The sequence below is a fragment of the Rhamphochromis longiceps genome, linkage group LG13 (assembly GCF_057381845.1).
Source record: "Rhamphochromis longiceps isolate RC_006_pf linkage group LG13, R_longiceps_female_GT1.1, whole genome shotgun sequence".
Lineage (NCBI taxonomy): Eukaryota > Metazoa > Chordata > Actinopteri > Cichliformes > Cichlidae > Rhamphochromis > Rhamphochromis longiceps.
Window position 1 is genome coordinate 5,892,644 of NC_140569.1, and position 23,673 is coordinate 5,916,316.

The 23,673-nt window shown below is 38.9% G+C and overlaps 3 protein-coding genes across 6 annotated transcripts; 1 reads left to right on the forward strand and 2 right to left on the reverse strand.

The window, feature by feature from the left end:
• Positions 1-5: 5 nt before the first annotated feature.
• On the forward strand, positions 6-18,488 carry LOC146655265 (solute carrier family 22 member 7-like). 4 transcript variants are annotated; one of them, XM_085427393.1, is made up of 12 exons: positions 63-135; positions 2,714-2,780; positions 8,127-8,530; positions 8,731-8,834; positions 9,032-9,186; positions 9,323-9,491; positions 9,642-9,762; positions 10,614-10,723; positions 10,882-11,096; positions 12,281-12,389; positions 12,583-12,789; positions 13,091-18,488. In XM_085427393.1, the coding sequence occupies exons 3-12, from the start codon at positions 8,144-8,146 to the stop codon at positions 13,152-13,154; spliced, it is 1,641 nt and encodes a 546-aa protein (XP_085283519.1). In that variant the 5' UTR covers positions 63-135; positions 2,714-2,780; positions 8,127-8,143; the 3' UTR covers positions 13,155-18,488. The 4 variants fall into 4 exon arrangements, with proteins under 4 accessions (XP_085283521.1, XP_085283519.1, XP_085283522.1 ...); XM_085427396.1 differs by lacking the exon at positions 63-135 and having other exon boundaries at positions 142-2,780; positions 10,882-10,929; positions 11,029-11,096; XM_085427395.1 differs by lacking the exon at positions 2,714-2,780 and having other exon boundaries at positions 6-135.
• LOC146655266 (uncharacterized) lies at positions 14,499-17,293 on the reverse strand. The gene is made up of 2 exons (XM_085428861.1): positions 17,131-17,293; positions 14,499-15,223 (listed from the first exon to the last, which is right to left on the reverse strand). The coding sequence occupies exons 1-2, from the start codon at positions 17,291-17,293 to the stop codon at positions 14,499-14,501; spliced, it is 888 nt and encodes a 295-aa protein (XP_085284987.1).
• A 1,595-nt stretch (positions 18,489-20,083) lies between the features above and the next one.
• cox20 (cytochrome c oxidase assembly factor COX20) lies at positions 20,084-22,780 on the reverse strand. The gene is made up of 4 exons (XM_085427269.1): positions 22,622-22,780; positions 21,797-21,911; positions 21,006-21,069; positions 20,084-20,859 (listed from the first exon to the last, which is right to left on the reverse strand). The coding sequence occupies exons 1-4, from the start codon at positions 22,652-22,654 to the stop codon at positions 20,715-20,717; spliced, it is 357 nt and encodes a 118-aa protein (XP_085283395.1). The 5' UTR covers positions 22,655-22,780; the 3' UTR covers positions 20,084-20,714.
• Between the last annotated feature and the right edge of the window lie 893 nt (positions 22,781-23,673).

The following is a 23,673-nucleotide window of genomic DNA, read 5'->3' on the forward strand; positions in this document are numbered from 1 at the left end:
AAGTGGCTTAACTGAGAAGCAAACAAAAAAACCTTCAGAAAGTTTGAAGAATCATTTCTCAAGAACACTTTAAAAACACGCAAGAAACTCTGGCTCCTTGGAAGCAAAGAAGAAAGTGGCTCAAGACTTTTGCAGGTAAGTTGAGTAATGTAAGTTAATGGTTTAAATTCTTCTTACAAAAAGTTATTCAAAACAAAATTATGCGTTTTTCCCTTTTTTCATCTATTACTACTTGATGTGGAAAATATCTACAGTGTATTTACATATATCCCAATATTTAGAACATGTGCGTTACTCCACTTAAGAACTGTGCCTCTGATGGACTTTTTTGCCCCATAAAAACACCCACACAATCTCATGCTTGAAGACATGTTTATTCCCAAATTTAGAATGATTTTTACAGGTTTGCAAGTGATCATAGCCAAATGTTGTCCTGCCAGATTGCTTAAAATCATCACAGATGTTTGTGATATGATTTCAATGAGGAGAATGTTTTGAACATGAGGAAATATCTTGCTGATGCAACTTTGAACTTCCAAATTACAGTGTTTTATCATCATGCGTATTTGCGCAGGTCAACTCCCAAACAAAAATCACAAAAGCACCATGATAGCATGGCACTGCTAACTTTTACATTCTGTCTCTCACATCTGTAGCTGGGGAAAAAAAACATATAAAATGCTACAAAAAGTGGTTCAGCTATTTGATCAAAAGTTGTTTACTAAAACCAGAAATAACTCAAATACATTTTAACCTCTGACTATTTTCAAAAATGGTGAAGTAGATGCTAATTTTCAGAGGCCCCCTCTTTCTTAAATATTAATTTAATTTTGATTCAGTGAGGATTCGATGATCTGTAATAGTATCCAGCATAAAATGCAATTTTCAAATTCAAATTGCATGATATTTGACCTTTTGGCCTCTACTCTTTAATTTTCCAAGTAGCAGGAAATTGTAAACCTGAAAAGTAATTTTTGTGCAGTGTGCAGATGGTTCTTCAATGGAATTGCTTGTAACATTTGCAGTTCCTCTATTGTTGCTCTTCACCAGGGGTGAGCAACTCCAGGCCTCGGGTGATTTAAATGGCTAAATTAGCTCCTCAACATGTCTTATAGTTCTCCAGAGGCCTGGTAATGAACTGATCATGTGATTCAGGTGTGTTGACCCAAGGTGAGATCTAAAACCTGCAGGACACCGGCCCTCGAGGCCTGGAATTGCCACCCCTGCTCTACACACTTAAATAATTAAATAAGCTTGGTTGGTTGAAACATAGGGCGGCACGGTGGTTAGCACTGTTGCTGCACAGCAAGAAGGTCCTGAGTTCAATTCCACCATCAGGCCGGGGTCTTTCTGTGTGGAGTTTGCATGTTCTCCCCGTGTTTGCGTGGGTTCTCTCCGGGTACTCCGGCTTCCTCCCACCGTCCAAAGACATGCAGTTTGTGGGGATAGGTTAATTGGATAATCCAAATTGCCACTAGGTGTGAATGTGAGTGTGAATGGTTGTCTGTCCCTGTGTGTTGGCCCTGCGACAGACTGGCGACCTGTCCAGGGTGTACCCCGCCTCTCGCCCTATGACAGCTGGGATTGGCTCCAGCACCCCCCGCGACCCTGAAAAGGATAAGCGGTAGCGAATGGATGGATGGATGGTTGAAACATCCACTGACACACATGTAGCCAAGTAAAAAAAACATGTATACATGTTGTACTATTCTGTGTAATTGATTAAACTGACATGTTTCGTTTATCTGTGTGAATTAAAGTAGTATTTCTTAACTCTTTTGTATCTGTTTCTGATTTTTACATTGTTATTGTTAAAGGTGAAACATCTTCCGGTATGATGGCGCCTGTGTTTGGCTTTGCCGCTGCCGACCATGGTTTTAAACTTGCTTTTGGTTGATTTTTATTTTTAGGTTTTAGCTTCTGTGAAGCACTTTGTGATTTTTATCTTGAAAGGTGCTATATAAATAAATTTTTACTTTACTTACTTTACTTTACATCAATACATTAGAAACAGATGTGAAGTAAAACAGTTCATGACTAAATCTTAATTTAATAATGTACACAGGTGTAAACTGTGAGAGAATTAATATCTTAGAAGTGCTATCCAATCAGTTATTTTAATTGTCATATTTGCTGACTAGTGACCCTCGAGCATTACATCATTTCTCTCCTAAACGTATGCAGAGTGCGGCGTGTCTGAAGCTCAATTGTTCCTGGAAGAAGGACTAACACTTGTAAGTTAAAATGTGGCTGAGGGTTATCAGTGGATGGGTTACTAACCAGCCTAGCTTGTTTGAGGCATTTGCCTTAAAATCTGCATTCTATTGAACTGTGAACTTTGTAGAAGGTACCCACACAGAGACCCCGAGACACGGAGATCAGAGTAAGAACATTTTGTCCTTTCCCAGAGTCACTTTCGCTTACTGATTTTTATGAAGGGAAATGTCACAAGCTTTTTATGGAGATCATTTGTTTGCTTGGTTTTGCGGTTTGCATTATTTAAATTTTATTGTCCTTACATTCATGTAGCAGGAGGGTTAAGGGGCATTTGACATTTGTACTAGCTTCTCCAATGTGTAACTTGGAGTACCAACTTGGACTTTGACATATTTTGCAATGTAATGATGTTCAAAAGTCACCCTGAAGTTAATGATCAAGTCAGTTTGCCAGGCAAATTTCTGAAGAGCTTAAATCCAAACCTATCATATAAAAGGGGGCAGAGAACTCAGAAGAGGACATTGCAGCTCGAGTGCATGCACCCTATGCAGCTTTTTATGCAGGTGAGTAATCTCAGTCTTTGTATTGATACATGTTCACATCTTTAACTTTCTGACATTTTAAACTTCAGCTCCTCCCCTTTGTGAGTGTGGACGCTTCATCTCTTTGCTCTTGAATGCTTTGCTTCTTATATTGATTTTTATTGATTTTTATGCTGATTTTTTCCCTTTTTTCCGTGTGAGCTTACCTGCGATAACTTCTGGACACTTGTAGATCATTAGGACTAGAGTGTTCTTAACAGAAACAGCAACATTTTATGGTTACCTTGTCCTCAGCGCTCCGTGTGTCTGTGGCCTAGACACAGCTGAAGCCTGATTACAGCGTCTGGGCACCGAGCAGCCTCAATAGCCTGGAAAGGTGCTAACCGCTAGGCTAACTAGCAACAAGATGCCTTCCCTCTCCACAGATGACTACCACAGCCTCCTGCAGAAGATTGCAGTACTGGAGACAAAAATTCATCGCTTAGAAGTAAACGTGGAGGTAAATGGACTGTGTGGAAATGAAACAACCTTGCCTTTGATTCAAAACAAGGGCGATGAGCAAGCTAGTACACAGCTAAGGAGCACAGATAACATGACCAAGAAAGTAGACTCTGTGCATTATTATAAATCCTCAAGTGATAATCCCCCCTTAGACTGTCTTGGTGCAAAACCAAGACATAAATCATGTCTCCTGGAAGGGGGAGGACGTATCACAGGCAGGGCACAGCGAGCTGAAATCTCTGAAACCGACTGGCCTTCACTTCCTACGAGACAGAGAAGCTCTTCTACCCCTGTATACGGGAGGAAACAGGACTGGACAACCGTGAATAGGAAGGTTAACAACAAACCTCCAAAACAACTGAATGTGAAACTGCAGAACAGATTTGCTCCACTATCAAAGGACCCTGGATCTATATCGGACAACCATCCATCTAAAAGCAGCGAAATAAGGTCTGAAAATCTGTTAAAAAGTGAAAGGCCACAGGGAAAGCTAAAGGCTAGGCCTGAAACTCTGATTGTGGGTGACTCTGCCGTAAAGGATGTACAAAGGATGTGCGGTAAGAACACTAAAGTCCTCTGCTTTCCTAAGGATATGGTCAACAACCTGAAGGAGAGAATTCTTCAAATTGCAGATGAATATCCAACTGTGACAAACATTGTTCTGCATACAGGGTCAAACGATGTGTCCAAACAACAGTCGGAGGTTCTGAAACGGGACTTTACTGGATTATTAAATACTGTAAACTCTCTGAATGCAGCTGTATTCATCAGTGGACCTGTACCGCCGGTCAGAGGAGGAGACGAGAGATTCAGCAGGTTGTTTACACTGAATAAATGGCTTGTATCAGCATGTGCTGACCACTCAGTGCACTTTATCGACAACTTTAATGTTTTTTGGGAACGCAGGCATCTGTTCAAAGCAAATGGATTTAATTTTAACAAGTCAGGGGTGAAACTGTTCACCTCCAACTTGTTTTATTTCATACGTCATCCATCCGTGCTTGGTGCCAAGGCTGAGATAAACGAGGAGTTATCTCATAAAGAGGAACAAACAGAACTCCAAGAACAGACAAAGCCCAGCAGAAACCTTGAAGAGGAGCTCCATTTGCCCCCACCCGGGAAGAGCCTCAGAAAGGAGAGACATCCATGGCATCTGAGGAAGAGCCTCAGAAAGGAGAGACATCTAAGGCAAGAAGAGGGGTCCCTATTTGCCTCCAACTCTCTCAACAACACCAACGACCAGGACAAGGGACCACGACCTTCCCCAGTCCCCCAAACCCCTGACAGGCCATCACCCTCCTCCCCCTCCCTTTCTCCCTCCTCCCCACACCTGAAATTCACTGAGGTGATGATGGAGCGGGTCAATGCTGGGCTCAGATCTACCCCCCGTCCCAATCCCTTTTTGTCCCCCATAAACCCCCCACCAGAGCGGCCAAAGGTTCGCCATCGAGCCCCACCCTCAACAGAGCAATCGAAGTCACATTGCCCAGCCTCGCCCCCCTTAGTTCCTCTTCATGCCCTGTCTCCGCAGTCTGATGTGTGAAGGGTCCGGGCTGTGAGGATTATGGCAGTGATGACTTTTCCCAGGAGAAGCTGGGACCCTGTTTACTAGAAGGTTTTAAAATTTCTGTACTTTTAGGTGACAGGAGACATGTGGCCTGGTCAAAACACAGAGAGCTGCACTCTAAAAGATCTTTAAACATAGTAAACATACCTTGTGTGCCACAGACTGCTCCCAAACACGAGGGGACAAGTAATACCTCTAAAACACTTAAGTTGGCTTTATTAAACATTAGATCTCTAGCTGGGAAAACATTTTTAATTAATGATTTAATCACTGAGCACAGCCTTGATTTTATGTTTTTAACTGAAACTTGGTTGGACCAAAGTAACAGTGGAGCTGTTCTCATCGAGACGACCCCTCCTAACTACAGTTTTATCAGTGAGGTCAGGGCGAGCAGGAGAGGAGGAGGGGTTGCTGTCTTATTTAATGAATCATTTCAATGTAAGCAGCTATCTCCTGGAAGTTTTCAGTCTTTTGAATATGTGGCTTTACAGCTGAAGGCCCCATCCAAAGTTGTGTTTCTTAATGTTTACAGGCCTCCCAAATACTGCACAGACTTTTTTAATGACCTCAGTGAACTGCTGTCTGTGATCTGTGTTGATTTTGACTGTGTAATTATTGCTGGGGATTTTAACATTCATGTGGACAACCCTCAGGACAAAGGGACTAAAGACCTGAGTAACACTCTGGGCAACTTTGGGCTGACTCAGCATGTAACAGAGGCCACACATAATAGAGGACACACTCTTGACCTACTGATCTCCAAAGGCCTGAGCATTTCAAAGGTTACTGTGTCTGATGTGGGCCTGTCTGATCATTACTGTGTTTTCTTTGAAAGTAAAATCTCAGCCCACACAAATATATCAACAACAGTGATCACAAAACGGTGTATAACTGAACACAGTAGTGCAATTTTTAACCAGGTCTTCCCATTAACACCTGACCTGCCCAGATGGTCAGTCAATGAGCTCGTCAATAGCTTCAATGCTAACATGTTAAATGTAATGGACACTATTTCTCCCATTAAGGTGAAGGTTATCTCTGGAAGGAAAAAGTCTCCATGGAGAAACTCCACACTGGTGAAAAATGAAAAAAGAGAGTGTAGGAAAGCTGAGCGCAGATGGAGAAAAACAAACCTCCAGGTTCATTATGACATTTATAAAGAGAAACTTCACAATTATAATTTACAACTGAGGAATGCAAGGAGGTCCTACTTCTCTGACATCATCACTAAAAACAGCCATAATGCTCGGGTCTTATTTTCTACAGTTGACAGGCTAACAAACCCTCCTGTGTCAGTGGCAGCTGAACTTCATTCGACCATGGCCTGCAATGACTTTGCCAAATTCTTCACTGAAAAAATCCAAAAAATTAGACAAGCAATTGGTACATCAACAGCAGATCCAGGATATGTACTGTGTCCACCAAAAAAACTGTTTAAACACCATGAAACAGTTTCAACCTATTAACAGCAAAGACCTGGAGGACATCTTAGGTCAACTGAACTCCTCCTCCTGCTGTTTAGATGTCCTGCCAACAAGTTTTTTCAAAAAGGTCTCAAAGACTTTAGAGTCAGACCTGTTACAGATCGTCAACTTTTCTTTATTATCAGGTGTGTTTCCAGAATCACTAAAAACTGCTGTAATCAAACCTATACTGAAAAAGGACAATCTTGACAAGACACAAATGAACAACTACAGGCTGATCTCAAATCTCCCGTTTTTAAGTAAGATCATTGAAAAAGCAGTTTCTCAACAGCTCAGTTACTTCTTAAAACAGAATAATTGCTACGATGCCTTCCAGTCAGGTTTTAGACAGAACCACAGCACTGAAACTGCTCTGACCAAAGTGTTTAATGACATATGTCTGAATACAGACAGTGGAAAAATGTCAGTCCTAGTTTTACTGGATCTCAGTGCAGCATTTGACACAGTTGACCACAACATATTACTCAAACGACTGGAGAACTGGACAGGTCTTTCAGGAACTGTACTAAACTGGTTCAAAACATACGTAGAAAACAGGAAATACTTTGTATCAATAGGTAACTTCACATCTGAGCAGACAAGTATCACATGTGGAGTTCCCCAAGGTTCCATCTTGGGACCCCTTCTGTTTAACATCTACATGCTCCCACTGGCACAGATTATAAACAACAACAAAATAAACTATCACAGCTATGCAGATGACACACAAATATATATCACAATGTCACCAGGAGACCGAGGCCCTGTACAGGCTCTTGGTAAATGCATTGAGGAAATCAATGACTGGTTGTGCCACAATTTTCTCCAGCTAAACAAAAACAAAACTGAGGTAATAGTCTTTGGCGCCAAAGAAAAACGATTACAGGTCACCAGAGAACTTCAATCTATACATCTAAAAACCACAAACCAGGCGAGAAATTTGGGTGTAGTGATGGATGCAGACCTAAACTTAGAAAAACACATTAAGACAATAACAAAGTCAGCTTACTATCACCTCAAGAATATATCAAGGATAAAAGATCTGATGTCTCAACAGGACCTGGAAAAACTAGTCCATGCATTCATCTTTAGTAGGCTTGATTACTGTAACAGCATCTTTACAGGTCTACCTAAAAAATCAGTCAGACAACTACAGCTCATTCAGAACTCTGCTGCTCGAGTCCTCACTAAGACCAAAAAAGTGGACCACATCAGTCCAGCTCTGAGGTCCTTACACTGGCTGCCTGTCCGTCAGAGGATAGACTTTAAAGTTCTGATGCTGGCCTATAAAGCTCTGAATGGTTTAGGACCAAAATACATCAATGACCTCCTGACCCAGTATGAACCTTCCAGATCCCTCAGGTCATCTGGATCCGGTCTTTTATGAGTTCCCAGAGTCAGAACCAGACACGGAGAAGCTGCATTCAGCTTTTATGCTCCTTATATCTGGAACAAACTCCCAGAAAGCCTCAGATCAGCTGAAACACTCAGTTTATTTAAATCCAGGTTGAAGACTCACCTGTTCTCAGCTGCATTTGAATAAAGCACCAAATCCACACTTTAAGCTTAAATTTCAAAACTTACATTTAACTACTGATTTTATCTACTGTTCTGATTTTATCTGTTTTGATTTTATATACTGTTTTGTTTGTTTGTTTGTTAATTAGTTAGTTAGTTTATTTGCTTGTTTTAATCAATTTTAAATCATGCTTTTTATTTGTTCTTGTTTCTAATATCTCTGTAAAGCACTTTGAATCACCTTGTTGTTGAATTGTGCTATACAAATAAACTTGCCTTGCCTTGCCTTGCCTAACTCTAAACCTCTTACTTTTGCAGTCATAAGCAGAGCAAAGATGAAGTTTGAGACCATCCTCGAGGAAATCGATGGGTTTGGGCGTTTCCAAATCGCCATCCTCATCCTGCTGTGCACCTCGCGGATGGTTCTCCCCTGTCACTTCTTACTAAATAACTTCATTGCTGCTGTGCCCCCTCACCACTGTGACATTAGCACGCTGGAGAAGTCTTCAGAAGAACTCTTCAGAAATTTAACTCAGGAGCAGAAACTGACTGTCAGCCTTCCTGTACGAGAAGATGGGGAGCCGAAATCCTGTGAGATGTTCGCAGAGCCTCAGTTTCAGCTTTTATCCAACAACTCCAACCGCACTGACCTGCCCACAGTTTGGTGTCAGAGTGGATGGGTTTATGACAATTCCACCTTCATTTCCACGCTGGCCACAGAGGTACAGTAAAAATAGTGTACGACTAAAAACTAATATTGCAAAAAACAAAAAACATGCACAGTGTGTGACATAAATTGACTGTCATGAAATTCAAATTTTATTTAAAAAAATATTGACCCTTACATTGGCCTGAATAGAAGAAACTAGTACCTAAATGGATCAAATTAAATGATGCTTTCCTCTGTGGGTTTCTTTCCCAGTGGAACCTTGTCTGTGATAAAAAGAGCCTGACAAAAACCACAAACACAATATTCTTCGTTGGAGTTATGATCGGAGCCCTAGCTTTTGGATTCTTCTGTGATAAGTAAGGCAGTTCACTTTATGCTGGATATGCATTTGTTTTTCCATTGTTCAATTTATCGTGCACAAGGAATAATAGTTGTGATAATTCTTTGGTCAAAACCACACTTAAAAAACATGACTGTACTTTTACATTTGTGAAACCCCTTTGAGGCCTTTGTAGGTTGTTATGGGAAAATGTACTTCCTGTGCTGTTTCCAGGTATGGGAGAAAAACCATGCTTCTGGTCTCTTACATTTTGTCGATCGTGTTCGGCTTCTCCAGCACATTTGCAAACTCCTACATACTGTTTGCAGTGCTGAGATTTTTCACTGGATTTTCACTGACAGGAATCAGCATCATCTCAATAGTTCTCAGTAAATGACTTTTTTGCCTTCAAAAAATGTTAACACATCACATGTTGCGCCCCTAAAATCAGTTGTTGTAGGTTTAAAATTCATAATTAACAATAAACTAATAATCATTCATTTTGGTACTTTTCATACCTTTCAGCCATTGAGTGGGCTGACATAAGTCATAGGTCAACTATTGGGGTGATTGGCAGCCTGGCCTGGTCTGTAGGTTACATGCTGCTGGCTGGGATGGCCTTTCTTCTCACTGACTGGCGGACGTTGACCATGACAGTTACAGCCCCGTTAGGATTCGCAGTTCTAACCTGGTGGTAAGTGAAGTACAACAGCAGGGGAACAAAACAGATGTTTTTTATTCATAACAACATTAATTCATGACATTTTTTGGAAGTGTATTTCCCACATCTGACTTATAATCGTTGTAATTAATGGTTGATTATTTTGTATGATTATAATTGTAGGTGGATTCCTGAATCTGCTCGCTGGCTTTTAGCAAATGGTAAAGTGGAAAGGGCCCAGTTTTATCTTGACAAATGTGCAAACATCAACAGAAGACAAAAACTTTCCAGAGAAAAACTAGAGGTAAGGCTGGGCTTCGTTTATAACTTCCCTCAAATACGTCAAACCAAAACTAACAAGCCCATTTTGAAAATGTAAGAAAATGAGTCGAAAGTAAAGATAATCGTTTAAAAATGTAGGGAGTAAAAGTAAAAAGTTGTCAGAAAAAAACTGCTCAAGTAAAGTACAGATACCTGACAATTCTACTTAAGTACATAAGTTAAGTTGCATGGGTTAATCAAGCAAAAAGTTTTGCACTGTGAGAAGGCGCCAGCTCCTACTGGAAAAGAGATTCAGGATCTGTACAAAGCTTGTGAGCAGACTAAAGAAATGCTCTGAAATCTCTTGGTAGACAGTTGTATAATCATCACAGACAGCAGAAACTTCACATTGGACTTCACACACTTTGGATACTGTGCACTCTTCATCCACACTCTTTAACTTTGATGTTCAATGGACTTTTTATCAATGATCAACAATTCAATTCTTTTTCTCCTTAGCCTAAGTTACATGTTTCTGACTTTGTCTCTGGTTCAGGGGTGGTTTGATGTGGATTGTGGCTCTTGAAACAGTGACATCAGCCTTAGTCCACACTTTGTGAAACTCCAGAGTTCTTGAATGAACTTTTCTTGAAAGACCGCTTAAAACTGCAGTCATTCCTCCTGTTTCATCACCTTCTTCAATACAATACAATATGAGTTTTGTGCCTCAGCATTCTGAAGGACAAAACATTGAGACTCTGTGTATCATTTACAAGAGAGACCTGTTTCGAACCAACATATTAAAATAGCAACAAAAAAAAACAATAAAAATTTCGATTTAGCCCAGAAATCAATATCCATGTTTAACTGCTTATTATTTCTGTTTTTCTACAGACTCTTTCCAACATAGAAGTCCAGGAAAACCAGGCAAAAAACTATACGTACTTCCACCTAGTCAAAACACCGAGAATGAGATGGTTAACTTTTTTACTTGGAATTGTTTGGTGTGTATCAGCATGAAGACAATACCAACAACAATTATATAAATCATAAACTACCTCTATCTACTACTCTGAGATTTTGAATTAATCAGAAATCTCTTTTCAATAGTTGAATTTTGAATGCTGTAGGTTTTATAAAAATACTTTTTTATATTCTGCAGGTATGGAGTCGCCTCAACATACTATGGAATCAGCTTGAACATCACTGGGTTTGGTTTGAATATGTACCTCACACACTTTATCTATGGAGCCATTGAAGTTCCTGCCAAGCTCACAATTTATTGTTTTCTCAACATCATTGGACGAAGGAAATGCCAATCAGGCACGCTGCTACTGACCGGGATCTGCATCGGGATAAACATCTTTATTCCCAAAGGTCACTGAGAGCTTTTTGTTACCTGTTTTCCAGAAGTTTTGTAACCGCACAGACTGCAGGCTGGTTTGTTTATTTGTAATACTGTGAAAACTAAAGTGCACTCATTTTATTAGCAGAGGTATCTTTGTGAAACCAATAACTTCTCACTTCAGGTGCATTCATTCACCCAAACAGGGTCACTGTAAAAGAGAGCACAATAAAATCATACCGTGAGATTTTAATGTGCTCTCTTTTACAGGAAGAGGAAGAATGCAGTTTTTCTTGTGTATGCAGTTTTTACAGCCAGTCGTTTGTGGATCACTGATTTGAAGGCTTGAGTTGGGAGTTTTGCCTGTTGGCATTTTGTGAAGATATACATCCATCTATTTGTCCATCCAGCCATCCATCCATTCTGTTTTTTGAAAACACATCCAGTTTAGGGTCATCGCAGGGCTGGAGCGTATCCCTGTTGTCATATTTGGGAGAAGGGGGGTAGACCTTGGACAGGTCACCAGTCTATCGCAGGGCTAACACACGAAGAATGATAACCTTTGACTTACACTCACATCTATGGCCAATTTAGAGTCACTAATTAATCTGAAATGCTTGTCTTTAAGCTCTGGGATTTGCCCTGAGTACACAAAGAGAATCCACACAGCGGGAGGGAGAACATGTAAACTCCACACATACAGGACCCGGCTAACCAAGCTTGCTAGTTTCTGCTAGCCTGTTTTTTTCCCAGCATACATTGTTCATTTACTATGATATTAATTTGTATGCTAGTTTTGGCATCGAAATTGTATTTAATGGTACCTGTCAATCACAATGTAGCCATTACCTGAAGGATTACTATCTTTTTTTTTTTACTGTAAATTAGACTTTTTTAAAGATTTTTGTGACTGAGACTGTTTAGTCATCACTTAAGTTTTTAGTCAAGTAATAACTTACAAGCAATCACTACTTGATTTCTTTTTCACAAAAGCCTTCTGCTGGCCATTAGAAAGAATGCAGGTTTTTAGGGCACTTTTTTGGTAAGACTTTAAAACCATGCTCCACTTTTATTTACAGATGTTATATCCTTAGATTACCAGACCACTGCTGTAGAATAAATACTGCAGCTTATACTGCAGTGATCAGTTTTCCCTTTTGTTTCACAGTAACTAAATGTAAATGATTATTTATTTATTTCCTTTTTTTTTCTTTAGATCTGTGGCACGTGCGTGCCATTGTTGCCACACTTGGAAAAGGCCTTTCAGAAGCTTCATTTACAACCATCTTCCTCTACACCACTGAGCTTTACCCTACCGTGACCAGGTCAGTGATTCACTTACTTCCAATCCCTTGACCCATGCCAGTTAGTTTTTATTTGGTAGGATTATTATGCATTATTCCGGCATTGGATGTTAATTATTATTTGAGTAAAGATCACCTAAGGTCTATAAACTCGTCTGCCTTCAGCAGGGTTACAGAGGTTTCACTTCCTCTGACTTATTTTCTGTCTTATCAGGCAGAATGGTTTGGGCTATACTAGTTTCGTGAGTCGTCTGGGAGTATCAATTGCTCCACTCATCCTGCTGCTGGAGGATGTGTGGACTCTTCTTCCTCAGATCATCCTCTGCTCTTTAGCCATTATTTCTGGCCTAGTGGCTCTGCTTCTTCCAGAAACACTGAATGTGAAGCTGCCTGAGACAATTGATGACATAGAAAATCCAAGGTTGGTGACATAATACAATACATATATTAAATTAATACATTAAATGTGTAAAAATAAATAAATAAATAAATAAATATATATATATATATATATATATATATATATATATATATATATATATATATATATATATATATATATATATATATATATATATATATATGAAGTTATTTAAAATATAAGCTGTGTGATTTTTTTTAAAGACTTTTAAGCCTTTTGTTGAGCTACTGATGTTTTATTTAACTTATTTTAAATATTATGTTGGTCTGTATTCATTTTTTTCCATTCTTTTTAATTTCAGAAAGAAAGATGTATCCAAGGAATCCTCGCTTATTTTCCTAGAAGTTAAGTCACAATTAGGTTAACGAAGAATGAATTCAAAATCAAAAGAGATTTTGACCAAAAATGTAAAAAAAGAAAGAATAAATGTCATTTTTTATAACATTAAAAAATTGCACTGACCAATGTTCAGTTACATTTGATCTAAAAGATGATGCACTGTATTAGACTTTATATGTGGACCTTTTTCTTTAAATACCGAGACAGTTTCCCACTGATATTTACACAATTGAAAAAAAGAAAAGAAAAACAAAATGAAAAAAGGAAAACAAAAGAAATATAGATGTGTAACTGCATTCAAATCTAAGTACAATAAAATTTATAGGTTTAATAAAGTACATGAAGCAAGAAGTATTGTGAGATCTTAAAAACTGTACAAATCAGCAGGAATTTACATTTTCACAGTTGTTTTTTTTAAATAAAAAAAAAACGTATGCAAGATGTATGGAAGAGCTTCACCGTGTTATTTTTAATGTATGTGAGGCAGTTCTAATATTAGAACAACCTGTCAGGTGATCAAAAGTGACCTTACTGCTCAGTGTAAACACAGACAATTCATTACATTTCAACTTGTACTTTTTACAGTTATCCAGCAATACTGAGCTTTGCATTAACTAAAATATGAGAACACAGCAAAAATAAATGTATCCAGCAAGATCCTGAAGGGAACAGCCATCAGCTCGCTTTTTAGGCTGCCCTTTAGATGCAGGTGTGTGTGTGTGTGCACATTCCTGCAAGAAAAGTTGATTTTCCAGCACTGGTAACAATTTCCTACAATTGTAAATATACTTAAAAAGGAACGCTAACTTATAAAAAGAAATTGACAATGAAAGAAAGCAAGTGTTAATACAAACAAATACAAAGCATTTCAGATATAGAGAGAGACGTTATGATAAGCTAAAATAGATGAGTAGACCGTGTTGGTAGCTTTGCAGTTATGATGGACAATGGATAATCCAGTGACCCTTATTTTGATTGTGCATATGTGCTCGTATGGCTGAGGAAGGATTTGAGAGCCAGATTTCTCTATATGCATTATTTCAGTGTTGGAATGGAGCCTCTCATTCTGTTTACCATCTCATCAACCACCTTGTTACCAGCTGACCTGTAACATCCAATTATATTCAACCTGACACTTTTCATTGACACTACTTGTGTGGTCTTGCCAAAGCTAATTGCTATCAGATTTCTCTTCTCCTTGCCCGCACATAACTGCAGTCTTATGTGTTTACAGTAGTTTATAGTTTTACAAGTTTAGAGTAACAGAATCATTCCTGTGTAAAATGCCTCAGACTAAAAATCTCTTCCAGAAATCTGACAGACTTATGAACTGTCCCATGCCAGATTTGTGTATTTCCTGTATTTCCTCTTCAAAGTCTTGTTTCTACTGTCTCAGACACAGTGTTCACTGTGGGTGTCGTGTTTTCTTTCTGATTACACCTTTGGCAGCAGGGCAGTGCCTGCAGCACCTCTTTGGGACCCTTATTCATGAATATATAGATGAAAGGGTCCACCAGAGGGCTGAGGTAGAGCAGCAAGTGAGACACTAGCCCCAGATAGCTCACCACCTCTGTCAAGGACAGAGCTTCAAGAAGGAGGTTGAGGATGAAAGGGACATAGAGGACAGTGTAGTTGGCCCAGATTGCACCGATACCCACCACTGTCCTTCTCCTCTCTGGTGATGAAGGATTAGATCTGGAGCAATTCAGAGCCCTCCATGAGTCCACAGCAAAGAAGAGGAGAAAGGGGAAAGGAGCAAGGAGAGCCACAGCGAACCAGAGGTTGTACTGTAGCACAGCGAGAGCCAGGATGGCGAATGGGGCAGCCCATGCTACCAAGGCCACTACGGGATGCCTCCTGATACTGGTGCAGCAGGCAAGGCATTGTGGGTAGGCCACCTGGAGATGGCGCTCCTGAGCTATGAACAGCATGAGGGTGATATTGGAGACGACACCAAAATATAAGATGAAGTCGGTGGGATTGGCAGAGAACGTGGACCCGCTGTCCACTTTCTGACTCGCATCAGGACGTCCGAAGAAACTGATGATGTCAGAAACCAGGAGGAAGATGACGTGCATGGGAACTTTATTCCCACCTGGAAAACAAACACAGAAATTAAATGAATTGCTGAGCTATTGCTATTAAATACTTCACTTGTACTCAGGAAATACTAAAACCTATCAAGATGATGACATGTTGTTAGAAACAGGTGCTTATCCATTATTTGCTGATCCAACAGAAGTGCTGAAGATATTCAGATATTTATTCAGAAGCGCAGAAGTCCCTGATCACTAGCAGTTGGCGACTGTTTGTCCAGCACGTCCCACAGATACTCGATATTTTTGTTCAAAAGGGTTCACATTACTTTCTTGTATTTTACTGTATAGCTGCAGATTACTTATGAGACGTGGCCAAGGTCATTGGGGGATGAAGGGAAAAGAAGATTGATGTTTGCTGTTATAAGCATAGATTTCTGAGTATGTCTGTGAAGGTTCTCAGTCATCCAGGTCATCGTAGTCAAAGGAGCTTGCAAAGAAAAGCGTCTGGACTTCTTTAAGTTGCTTGAAGACGTTTCACCTCTCATCCGAGAAGCTTCTTCAGTTCTAAGGTCAAATGGTGGAGAGTCCCAGATTTAAACCTAGTGGGAGTGTCCCCCCACAGAGGGACAAAAGGACCCCCTGATGATCCTCTAATCGCCTGAGCCAAGGTGTGAAACTGGGTGTGGGTCACAATCAGATTTCTGAGTAATTTCAGATGATCTTCAAATAGTTTATCAAATTCATCCCAATGAAAAAAATACATAGTTATTTGAAACAGATGCACAGGCTGAGTAGCTTAAACAAAACTTTGCCTGTGGACATCTGATAACAGTTAGCCGTCAGCAGGCTTAAACAAGGTTTAACGCTTCCTCTCTAAATGTATGCGGCACAGCGCAAAATATCACATTCATCGTATTTGTGCTTTAACAACCTGTCTGAAAGTCTTTTACTTTTAGGAGGCAGCATTTAATCACCCCTTCTCCACTGAATGTGCATGTCGTAGACCACAGTCACCAGTAATTTGGGCTATTTGTTTAAAGTGTGTTAAGAGCCACTACATATCTGTGCCTACGATTCCTTTGCTGTGGTTCAGTGGCTTGTTGCTTTTCTTCTCATTTCTTTTTACATTCTGTGAGGCATGTGTTCTACACCTAACAGTTTGAAGGTTTCTGGTACAAGAAGTATTCCTGAAGGTTATCAGCCAGGCTGTTATGATGCCAGAGACCCAGAGTTTATCTCCATGTGTCTGTGTTGAATTTTGTTTCAGGTCTTTTTGGTGCCATCAGTAAGCAGTCCCATTTAGATCAGTGTATTCTGCTGCTGCCATCACATTAGCTGTGATATCAACCTGTCGGGAGCATACGCTGCATTCCTGAAGACAAATGTCAGCCTCCTTATCCCTCTTTGATGATATGATACAATCGTCTCCACTGTCTTTGGTTTACCTGTTTAGTGGCTCAGTAGATTTATAATAGTGGCTATATATTCAGGGTGAAGAAACAAATTTGTATTGTCTACATTTAGCTGTTACCTTGTGTGTAAATTTACAACTGCTGAAAGCAAGACATGAAATTTTACTTTTACATGAAATTTGACTGCCTCCTAGTGTCCAGCAGGATGCACAGGAGGTGCCCAGAAGCTGTTATCTGCCCAGTTTTTGAGGTAAAAGTAATCAAAGACAATTCATGTTAGATCGAAGGGGCTATTTTCTTTGGTTTCCATTAGCCACACTTGAAAAAGGTGTTCAGTGGTGACAAGCAGTTAGAAGTGGGGGTTAAAGTGATGCACAGTGATAAAATCCCAAGAATGAAACAAAACAAAAAACATATACTGTGCTGCACACACTGCTAGTGCCAACTTTGTCCCAGATTTAGCCAAAATGTCTAACTCAAACCTCTGCATCTTTAGCTCTGAAAGGCTGTACTCTAATCACAAGACATATTTAAACACAGAGAAGACAAACCTTTGGAGAGATTCTTGAGGATGTAAAGAGCGAGTCCAATGGCGGGCAGCCCAAGGCTGAAGGTCAGCCAATTCATCACTTTGGCTAAGTGGACATTGGTGGCGGTGTTATTAGTGGCATTAAAAGTGGAAATGACGAGGTCAGGGACAGCTATTGTCACCATGTTGTCAGCTATAAGAGGCTGCACAGCAGCTCTTTATGTGTTCAGCTGTTTAGATGATCAAAGAGGTGATGCTGTGAAGGCAGCAGGCTGTAGTGACCACCTACTGCAGTATGCAAAAACACAAGGACAAAATCATTTTTAATGTGCCAGATAAACACATCCGATATGTACACGTGAGCCCTTAAACACAAACCTCAATATAGACGAATAACAGTGCTTAGCTATCCACGATTCTGTCTAAACTATGCACTGAGCTCCCATTTAATTTAATATGAGACCTTTGAACTCTATTTCAATATAAGCACATTTCCTTTTAAGAAAAAAAATGTTTTTTTGTTAACATGGTTATTTTTTTTTCTAAATAAATATATATTTGTCATCAAACTGACGGAACATACCAACATGACAGCAGCAGAGAAGCGAGTTAAGTTTAGAGATCGTTTAAGAGACAATTCATCCCCACATTTACATAATTTTCTGCTTCCCTGCAGTGCTACTTGTCCATCCAGAACGTCTGAGTGAGAGTTACCCGTTTTTGAGGTCTAGATTATAATGGAACTAAATGGTGCATCCTAAAAACATCCATTGCAATCCTGAATTCAGAGAAAGGACAGACTGTATTTTTATCATTTTTAATAACTTTCTTCATGTCCTACCTGTGGTGTATGTCGTGTTTACTGCCATGCGTCAAAACCACTTCAGGTGTGATCCCAGCCTTTTTTCCAGATTAAATTCAAAAACTGTTCAAATATGTCAGTTCCGTCTTAAAATGTCAGACACCATGTGTCTGAGTAACATGTCTGGTGTGTGAATTAAGTCTTCTTGTGAAACTACGTGTCATGGAACTTTTACAAAGCTGTTTATTGCTGCTGTGCTGAGCCTCATGATCTCAACAGCGCTCAGAAAGCTGCTTTGAATGAGGCGTGGATGTGCTCAGCCTCTGTTGGTGTTCGTGTCTGTGACACAGCAGGATGAGAAGATTTGCATTAAAAACTGATATCAGTATAATTTAACAGCCTGTATGTAAACTTTATTTCTGTATGTTTGTGTCGCACTATTTTTTATTTCTAAAGGGAGGGGCTTAGATTTTATTTTTACCCAGGAGGATTATTTGCCTTAAAGAGTTGTTTTATATCAAATATATGACTCACAAGGGCAAAACAGACCAAAAAACAGGAAACGCAACAAAAACAAATCAAAAAACCCTCAAATTATTCCGTTTTTTTTTTTTAAATTAAATACTGTAATTCCTAAAATGGTAGTTGTTTTTATTTTTGTTTGTTTAAAATGCTGCCATATTTTCTGCTTTGTTTTTCTAAATGTTCTTTTTGTTGTTGTTGTTTTTGTCTTTTTCTTTGAAGTTCCAAGGCTCAGGGCTATAAATGGTCAAAAGTGATCAGACAGAACAAATTATTAACTTGCTAAAGTGGTAAATAATGATTTTTCTCTTTCTAAAACTGATCGGATAGAAAACCTAAAACAAAACTTTTCACATGCGCTAAATAACAATAAATGGAATCTCATGTTCATTAGATTAGTATTAGCTACACAACCTGATAAAGGTTTTTACTTTATGTGACTATGCAGGAGAAAAAATGTAAATGAAGAATGTGAGCAGAAATTCTTTGTACATTGTGCATCAGAGTAAAATATACAGGAGCTGAACAGGAACCTGGACTGAACAATGATTCCCTTCTTAATTTGATCTGTTTGATGTAGCCTTGCATATCTTACTTCTTCTGCACAATGTTTTAGATTTCATTTTCCAGTTTTTCCTTTTTAAGGCAGCTGAGATATAAAACTACTTTTACACTCCTGTTGCATGTCCTGTAGCTGGTACCAGGAACTCACTAAGGACAAAAAGCAAGCTGATTTCATACAGGAGGGCATACTAACATTTTCTGGCACCAAAAGCATTTGAAATAGTGTAATATGTGTCGTAAAACATACTAAATATTTTTTAAAGAGGCCGTTTTGATATTAGAATGGACCTACAATGGCCTGCAGTACTACAAACAGGAAGGACAGATAGACACTTGCTAGCCAACATTTTATAACAGTGTGCCAAGAATATAAAACCACTTGAACATGTAGCAAACACATTTATCCAGCTAGGATCTGGGGCTATATTCCAGAGAGCAGGTTTAAAAAATCCTGACTAGAAATGAGAAACTGAATTTCCAGAAAAACTGATCAGCTTGCAGAACCTCAGTTTTAATTCAGCTGTAAAGGGCAAATAAATGTGTTTGAGTGTGGACCATGAGCCCCATAGAAACAAATAAATAATACACAAGGGAAAATGAGTCATCGTAATCAGCATTCTCCACTCAGTCAGCATTTATCTGCACTCAATTTAACTCTATAAATAAAGCAGGAGTCAACCAAATTTTTCATGTGATTCTTGAGTTGAATTCAGCTGTAACTTGAGATGACCTTGTTCGTAGATCGTATATGTTTGAAATTTCATACATACGTGATCACTACAGTAAGAGGCTGACAGCCTGATGCAAACTAAACAAACAAAAGTAACAAATTAATATCAAAATGGCAACTTTGTGACTGCAGAAATGAAAAAGAGCCTCGGTCAGCTGGTTCAGTTGCAGCTTCAGAAGAGGAGTCAGAGAGAAGTTCTGTTTAATAAAGAAAACCTGCCAGTAAGCTAGGATCACAGAAACTGTTACCCTGGTAACAGACTCAAAATGTAAGCTAAACCTAAATTTAAGGCTCACAGTAATTTTATTAATAGTTGAATCACAGAAAAGTTTATAATAAAAAAAAGATCAATTACAATTTCTATATGAGGCCTTTGTTTTGATTTTTAATTTTAATCTTAATTTCGAAAGCATGTAACTGTTACATTAAATAATCAAACCTTCAGGGATACAGTGGATTTAAAGACTGAGTCACAAATCCTGCTGCTCTGTACTTTCTCCCACAGACGCTTCATTCAGCACATTCAGATAAACACCACTGAAAAGACTCCAGTACATCCTGATTTTCCTTCATTTCTGATACACCTTTTGATTTTGTTGCTTTAATAACATAAAACAACAGATTCACACTAGCAGTTTCCATTTTACATTATGTAGAGGCTGATGTGTAGAAAACCTCAGTAATAACTTAACCTGATCATCATTTTAAAACAAAATCAGTACTTCTTTTATTAGTTTAGCATTAGGATACAGTGAAAATGAGTCAAACTCATCATGTCAGGGACTGGAAAATGAAACTAACTTGCTTTGGCGCTTTCAGATTATGAAGGAATTTCAATAACAGAGAAGGAGCTCCTTAACAATCCAACACAGAAAAACATCCATGAAATGTTTCTAATAATGTTGTCCATCAATTCAGAGAAACGCAGTTAGGTCTGTTTAGCCTAGCTGCATTCTCTTTTGTCCTCCGAGAGGAAAAGAGCTAGAGGTCACGAGGGGCCTGAAGGTGCTTCTGCTTTGCCTTTTTTTGTGGGGTCCATAACAGTTCCTTCATACGCGACCTTGTTTTTGATGCCTTCCTGTATCAGCCTCTGCTGCACACGGAGCTTAGCATTGTTCATCCTGCAATAAAACCTTAACAGTGGGAAGAAACAGGAGCATTCCAGTTACACAACAAAGTAGTAAACAAGCTAGACAGGCGAGAAAGAGCCAAAACAGAAATGTTTATTCTGACTAAAACGTGAAAGGCACTGAAGAAAAATTGTGTCCTTAAGACCTACCAGGACCCGAGTGTGGTGACCATAAAACCCGCAAATCCCACATCAAAAGACCTCTTCACCCGACCTGAGGAAAACAAGAAAACGAGTCAGATAACTATAAGACGAACTGGAATAACTTTTGTTTACTTGCATTTCTGTTTAAAGGGACTACCATAAAATGTGTATTAAGGTTTGGATACATCAAGAGGTTTTGGCTTTGCATGATGAACTGTACAAGAAAATTATAGTAAATTACTCCACATGCGAACCGTGACACACGTCCCCTCTGATGCTGCGTCAGGAAGGGTACTGCATGTTGTGCCAAAAGGTGATTTACGTTATTTGCCAAAAAAATGATTGCCTGTATTTAAACTGTTCTAAGTGACTTGTTGGCCTATAATCCGTGATATGTTTGCCAAATAGATTACTCGTGAAACATATAAAGTCATTTTGAGTCGCAAACAGCATCCCTCTCACAAGGTGGAAGCTGCGATCAGATTTTGGTAAAGTGATTATTAGATTTTCTGTTTTTATCCAGATAAAGTCACATTGTTATCAAAAAGTATTTTTTAAAGTACTGTATTGATTATAATGTAGATACAGTAATGCAGCGTCATAAAAATAATTACAAAACACATCCTTTCTTTATTTTGTGCATATCCCCTTTATAAACCCTGTTGACTACAGTTACCTGCTGTAGCGACCTCTTGTGGCAAGGGAGCATCCAAAAGTATCTGTACTTTAACATTTGAGTGACAGTAATAAAAACAATCAAGCAGTAAATTCAGAGACATTTCAGACTCAAGACTCACTAGTAGCCAGAAAATAAAGCAGCCCAGCAGCTACTGAGCCTCCAGCTCCATGCAGGATGGCCTCCCTGGCACAAGGAGTGTTCTGGACATCCAGGATCCCCAGCAGCCTCAGACCCTGAAGAACAGACAGTAAAGACATACACATTGATCTTAATTTCTTCCAAAAACGAATTCCATCTTTGTCTATAAATGCTTTACAATGTTGTGTGAACACTGTGTTTGTCAGTTAGGAAATAATCAGATGTTCATGGTGACCAACGGGCACCTACAACATTTTCCCCACACTGGGTAGAAATCCATTGATGCCAAAAAGAATATCTTTACAGTTTATTGCACGTTAATGTTTTCCAGTACTCACAGTCACACCACTCACAGTCCATTGTTTTTTATTCATTTAAATGTGTTGTTGTGAACACAGACAGGCGTTTTACAGAAATATTGAATAATAGGGTCAATAATCCGTAAGCCGAAGTTTTCGGATTGCCATACTGTTTAAGAAAATCGTTGCCTCACTAACAGGGATGCTGGTTTCATGTCTGCTACTTAAAGTTAATCTTTAAGCACCAAATTTCCAAATCGGGTCTTGTCTGAAGCGTCTTGTCTCACGAAGGTTATGTATCATCCAGCTGTCCTCTTTAACTGCTGCTTAATTTAAACGTTTGGCCTGTTGTCATTACTCGAATTGAGCTCTTTGTTAACTTATATTTTCCTCATTTTCTCCTACAGTTCAAATTAAACAAGCTAAATCAAATCGGCTGATGTTGACCTTCTGCAAACACCAATGCGTTTCCGCCGCGATTCCATCGAGTCCCTTCGAGTTCTCACCTTGGTCTGAGTCTCCCTATCTTCTCCTGCCATATAGCCGCCGTATTTGTGTCCTTCTTCAACGTGCAAGTTCAATTTATATTAAAAACATATAATCACTTTCGTAACAACATTGCCTCTATACGCATGCGTCGTACCTGTCGAATGGTCCGTTCCCTATAAGTCGCCGACTCAAACGTACTAAAGATGTGTGGTTCCGGCGTCTGCAAAAAATGATTTCCTGTTGTTTTTCTGTGTTTTTCACGTCTAATATCGCTACTTAGTAGTGAACAGGATTTATAAAGGGGTTAGATATAAAACGTCAGTAATGACATGTTTAGCAAGTATCTTTATGACTCTTCATTACTGTGCCTACATTGTAATCAACCCAGGCCTTTTCGGTCACTTAAAATATGAACTGTGATGTTATTTGTTTTATTTATTTATTTATTTTCTACTATTTCTGTTGCCCTCTTTGCCAATTTTTTGAATTTTTTTCCCATGATAAATGAAAGATATATAAAACTGACTGACAAAAAATGATTGCAGTAGTGTTTACTACAGGCTATTTGCCAATATAAGCAGATATATATATATATATATATATATATATAAAACTAAAAAAATAAATAAACAGAGAACATTGACATTTGCAATCACTTTTCAGCTTGTAGATGTGCCTATTTGCTTTAAGGAAAAAAAAACTCCAGTAAACTGGTTGAAGACAATGTGTTCTAAATACAGACTGTGCTGCCTTGTTTTATGTGTTATAGAAAATGGATACAGTAAATAAATGGTTAATTAGTTAAATGAAAAAGAAACTGAAGTCACACTGCTGTGTCATCCTAACCTATCACAAACATTAATCCTGACGGGAATTATGTGACAGGGTAAACGTTTCCATTAAACAACATCAAACAGGAAGCCTGCATGTCACAATGATCCCCCATTTAAAAACAAGGTTATTTCACTACATCCGCAACAGATTAGCAGTCATCCTGTTTTGTTGGTAATTATTATTATTACATCACTTTAGGAGTCTGATTGAATATCACAAAAATGAAAGAGGAAGA

Bases quoted from the DNA above. Each gene is read 5' to 3' on its own strand.
- LOC146655265 (XM_085427395.1), top strand. From the start codon at position 8,144: ATGAAGTTTGAGACCATCCTCGAGGAAATCGATGGGTTTGGGCGTTTC. The intron at 9,187-9,322 runs GTAAATGACTTT...CATACCTTTCAG, and splicing joins CATCATCTCAATAGTTCTCA to CCATTGAGTGGGCTGACATA. The intron at 9,492-9,641 runs GTAAGTGAAGTA...TTATAATTGTAG, and splicing joins TTCGCAGTTCTAACCTGGTG to GTGGATTCCTGAATCTGCTC.
- LOC146655266 (XM_085428861.1), bottom strand. From the start codon at position 17,293: ATGGTGACAATAGCTGTCCCTGACCTCGTCATTTCCACTTTTAATGCC. The intron at 15,224-17,130 runs GTTTGTCTTCTC...TTTGTTTTCCAG, and splicing joins CCTCAAGAATCTCTCCAAAG to GTGGGAATAAAGTTCCCATG.
- cox20 (XM_085427269.1), bottom strand. From the start codon at position 22,654: ATGGCAGGAGAAGATAGGGAGACTCAGACCAAG. The intron at 21,912-22,621 runs GTGAGAACTCGA...TCTGTTCTTCAG, and splicing joins ATAGGGAGACTCAGACCAAG to GGTCTGAGGCTGCTGGGGAT. The intron at 21,070-21,796 runs GTGAGTCTTGAG...TGTTTTCCTCAG, and splicing joins GCTTTATTTTCTGGCTACTA to GTCGGGTGAAGAGGTCTTTT.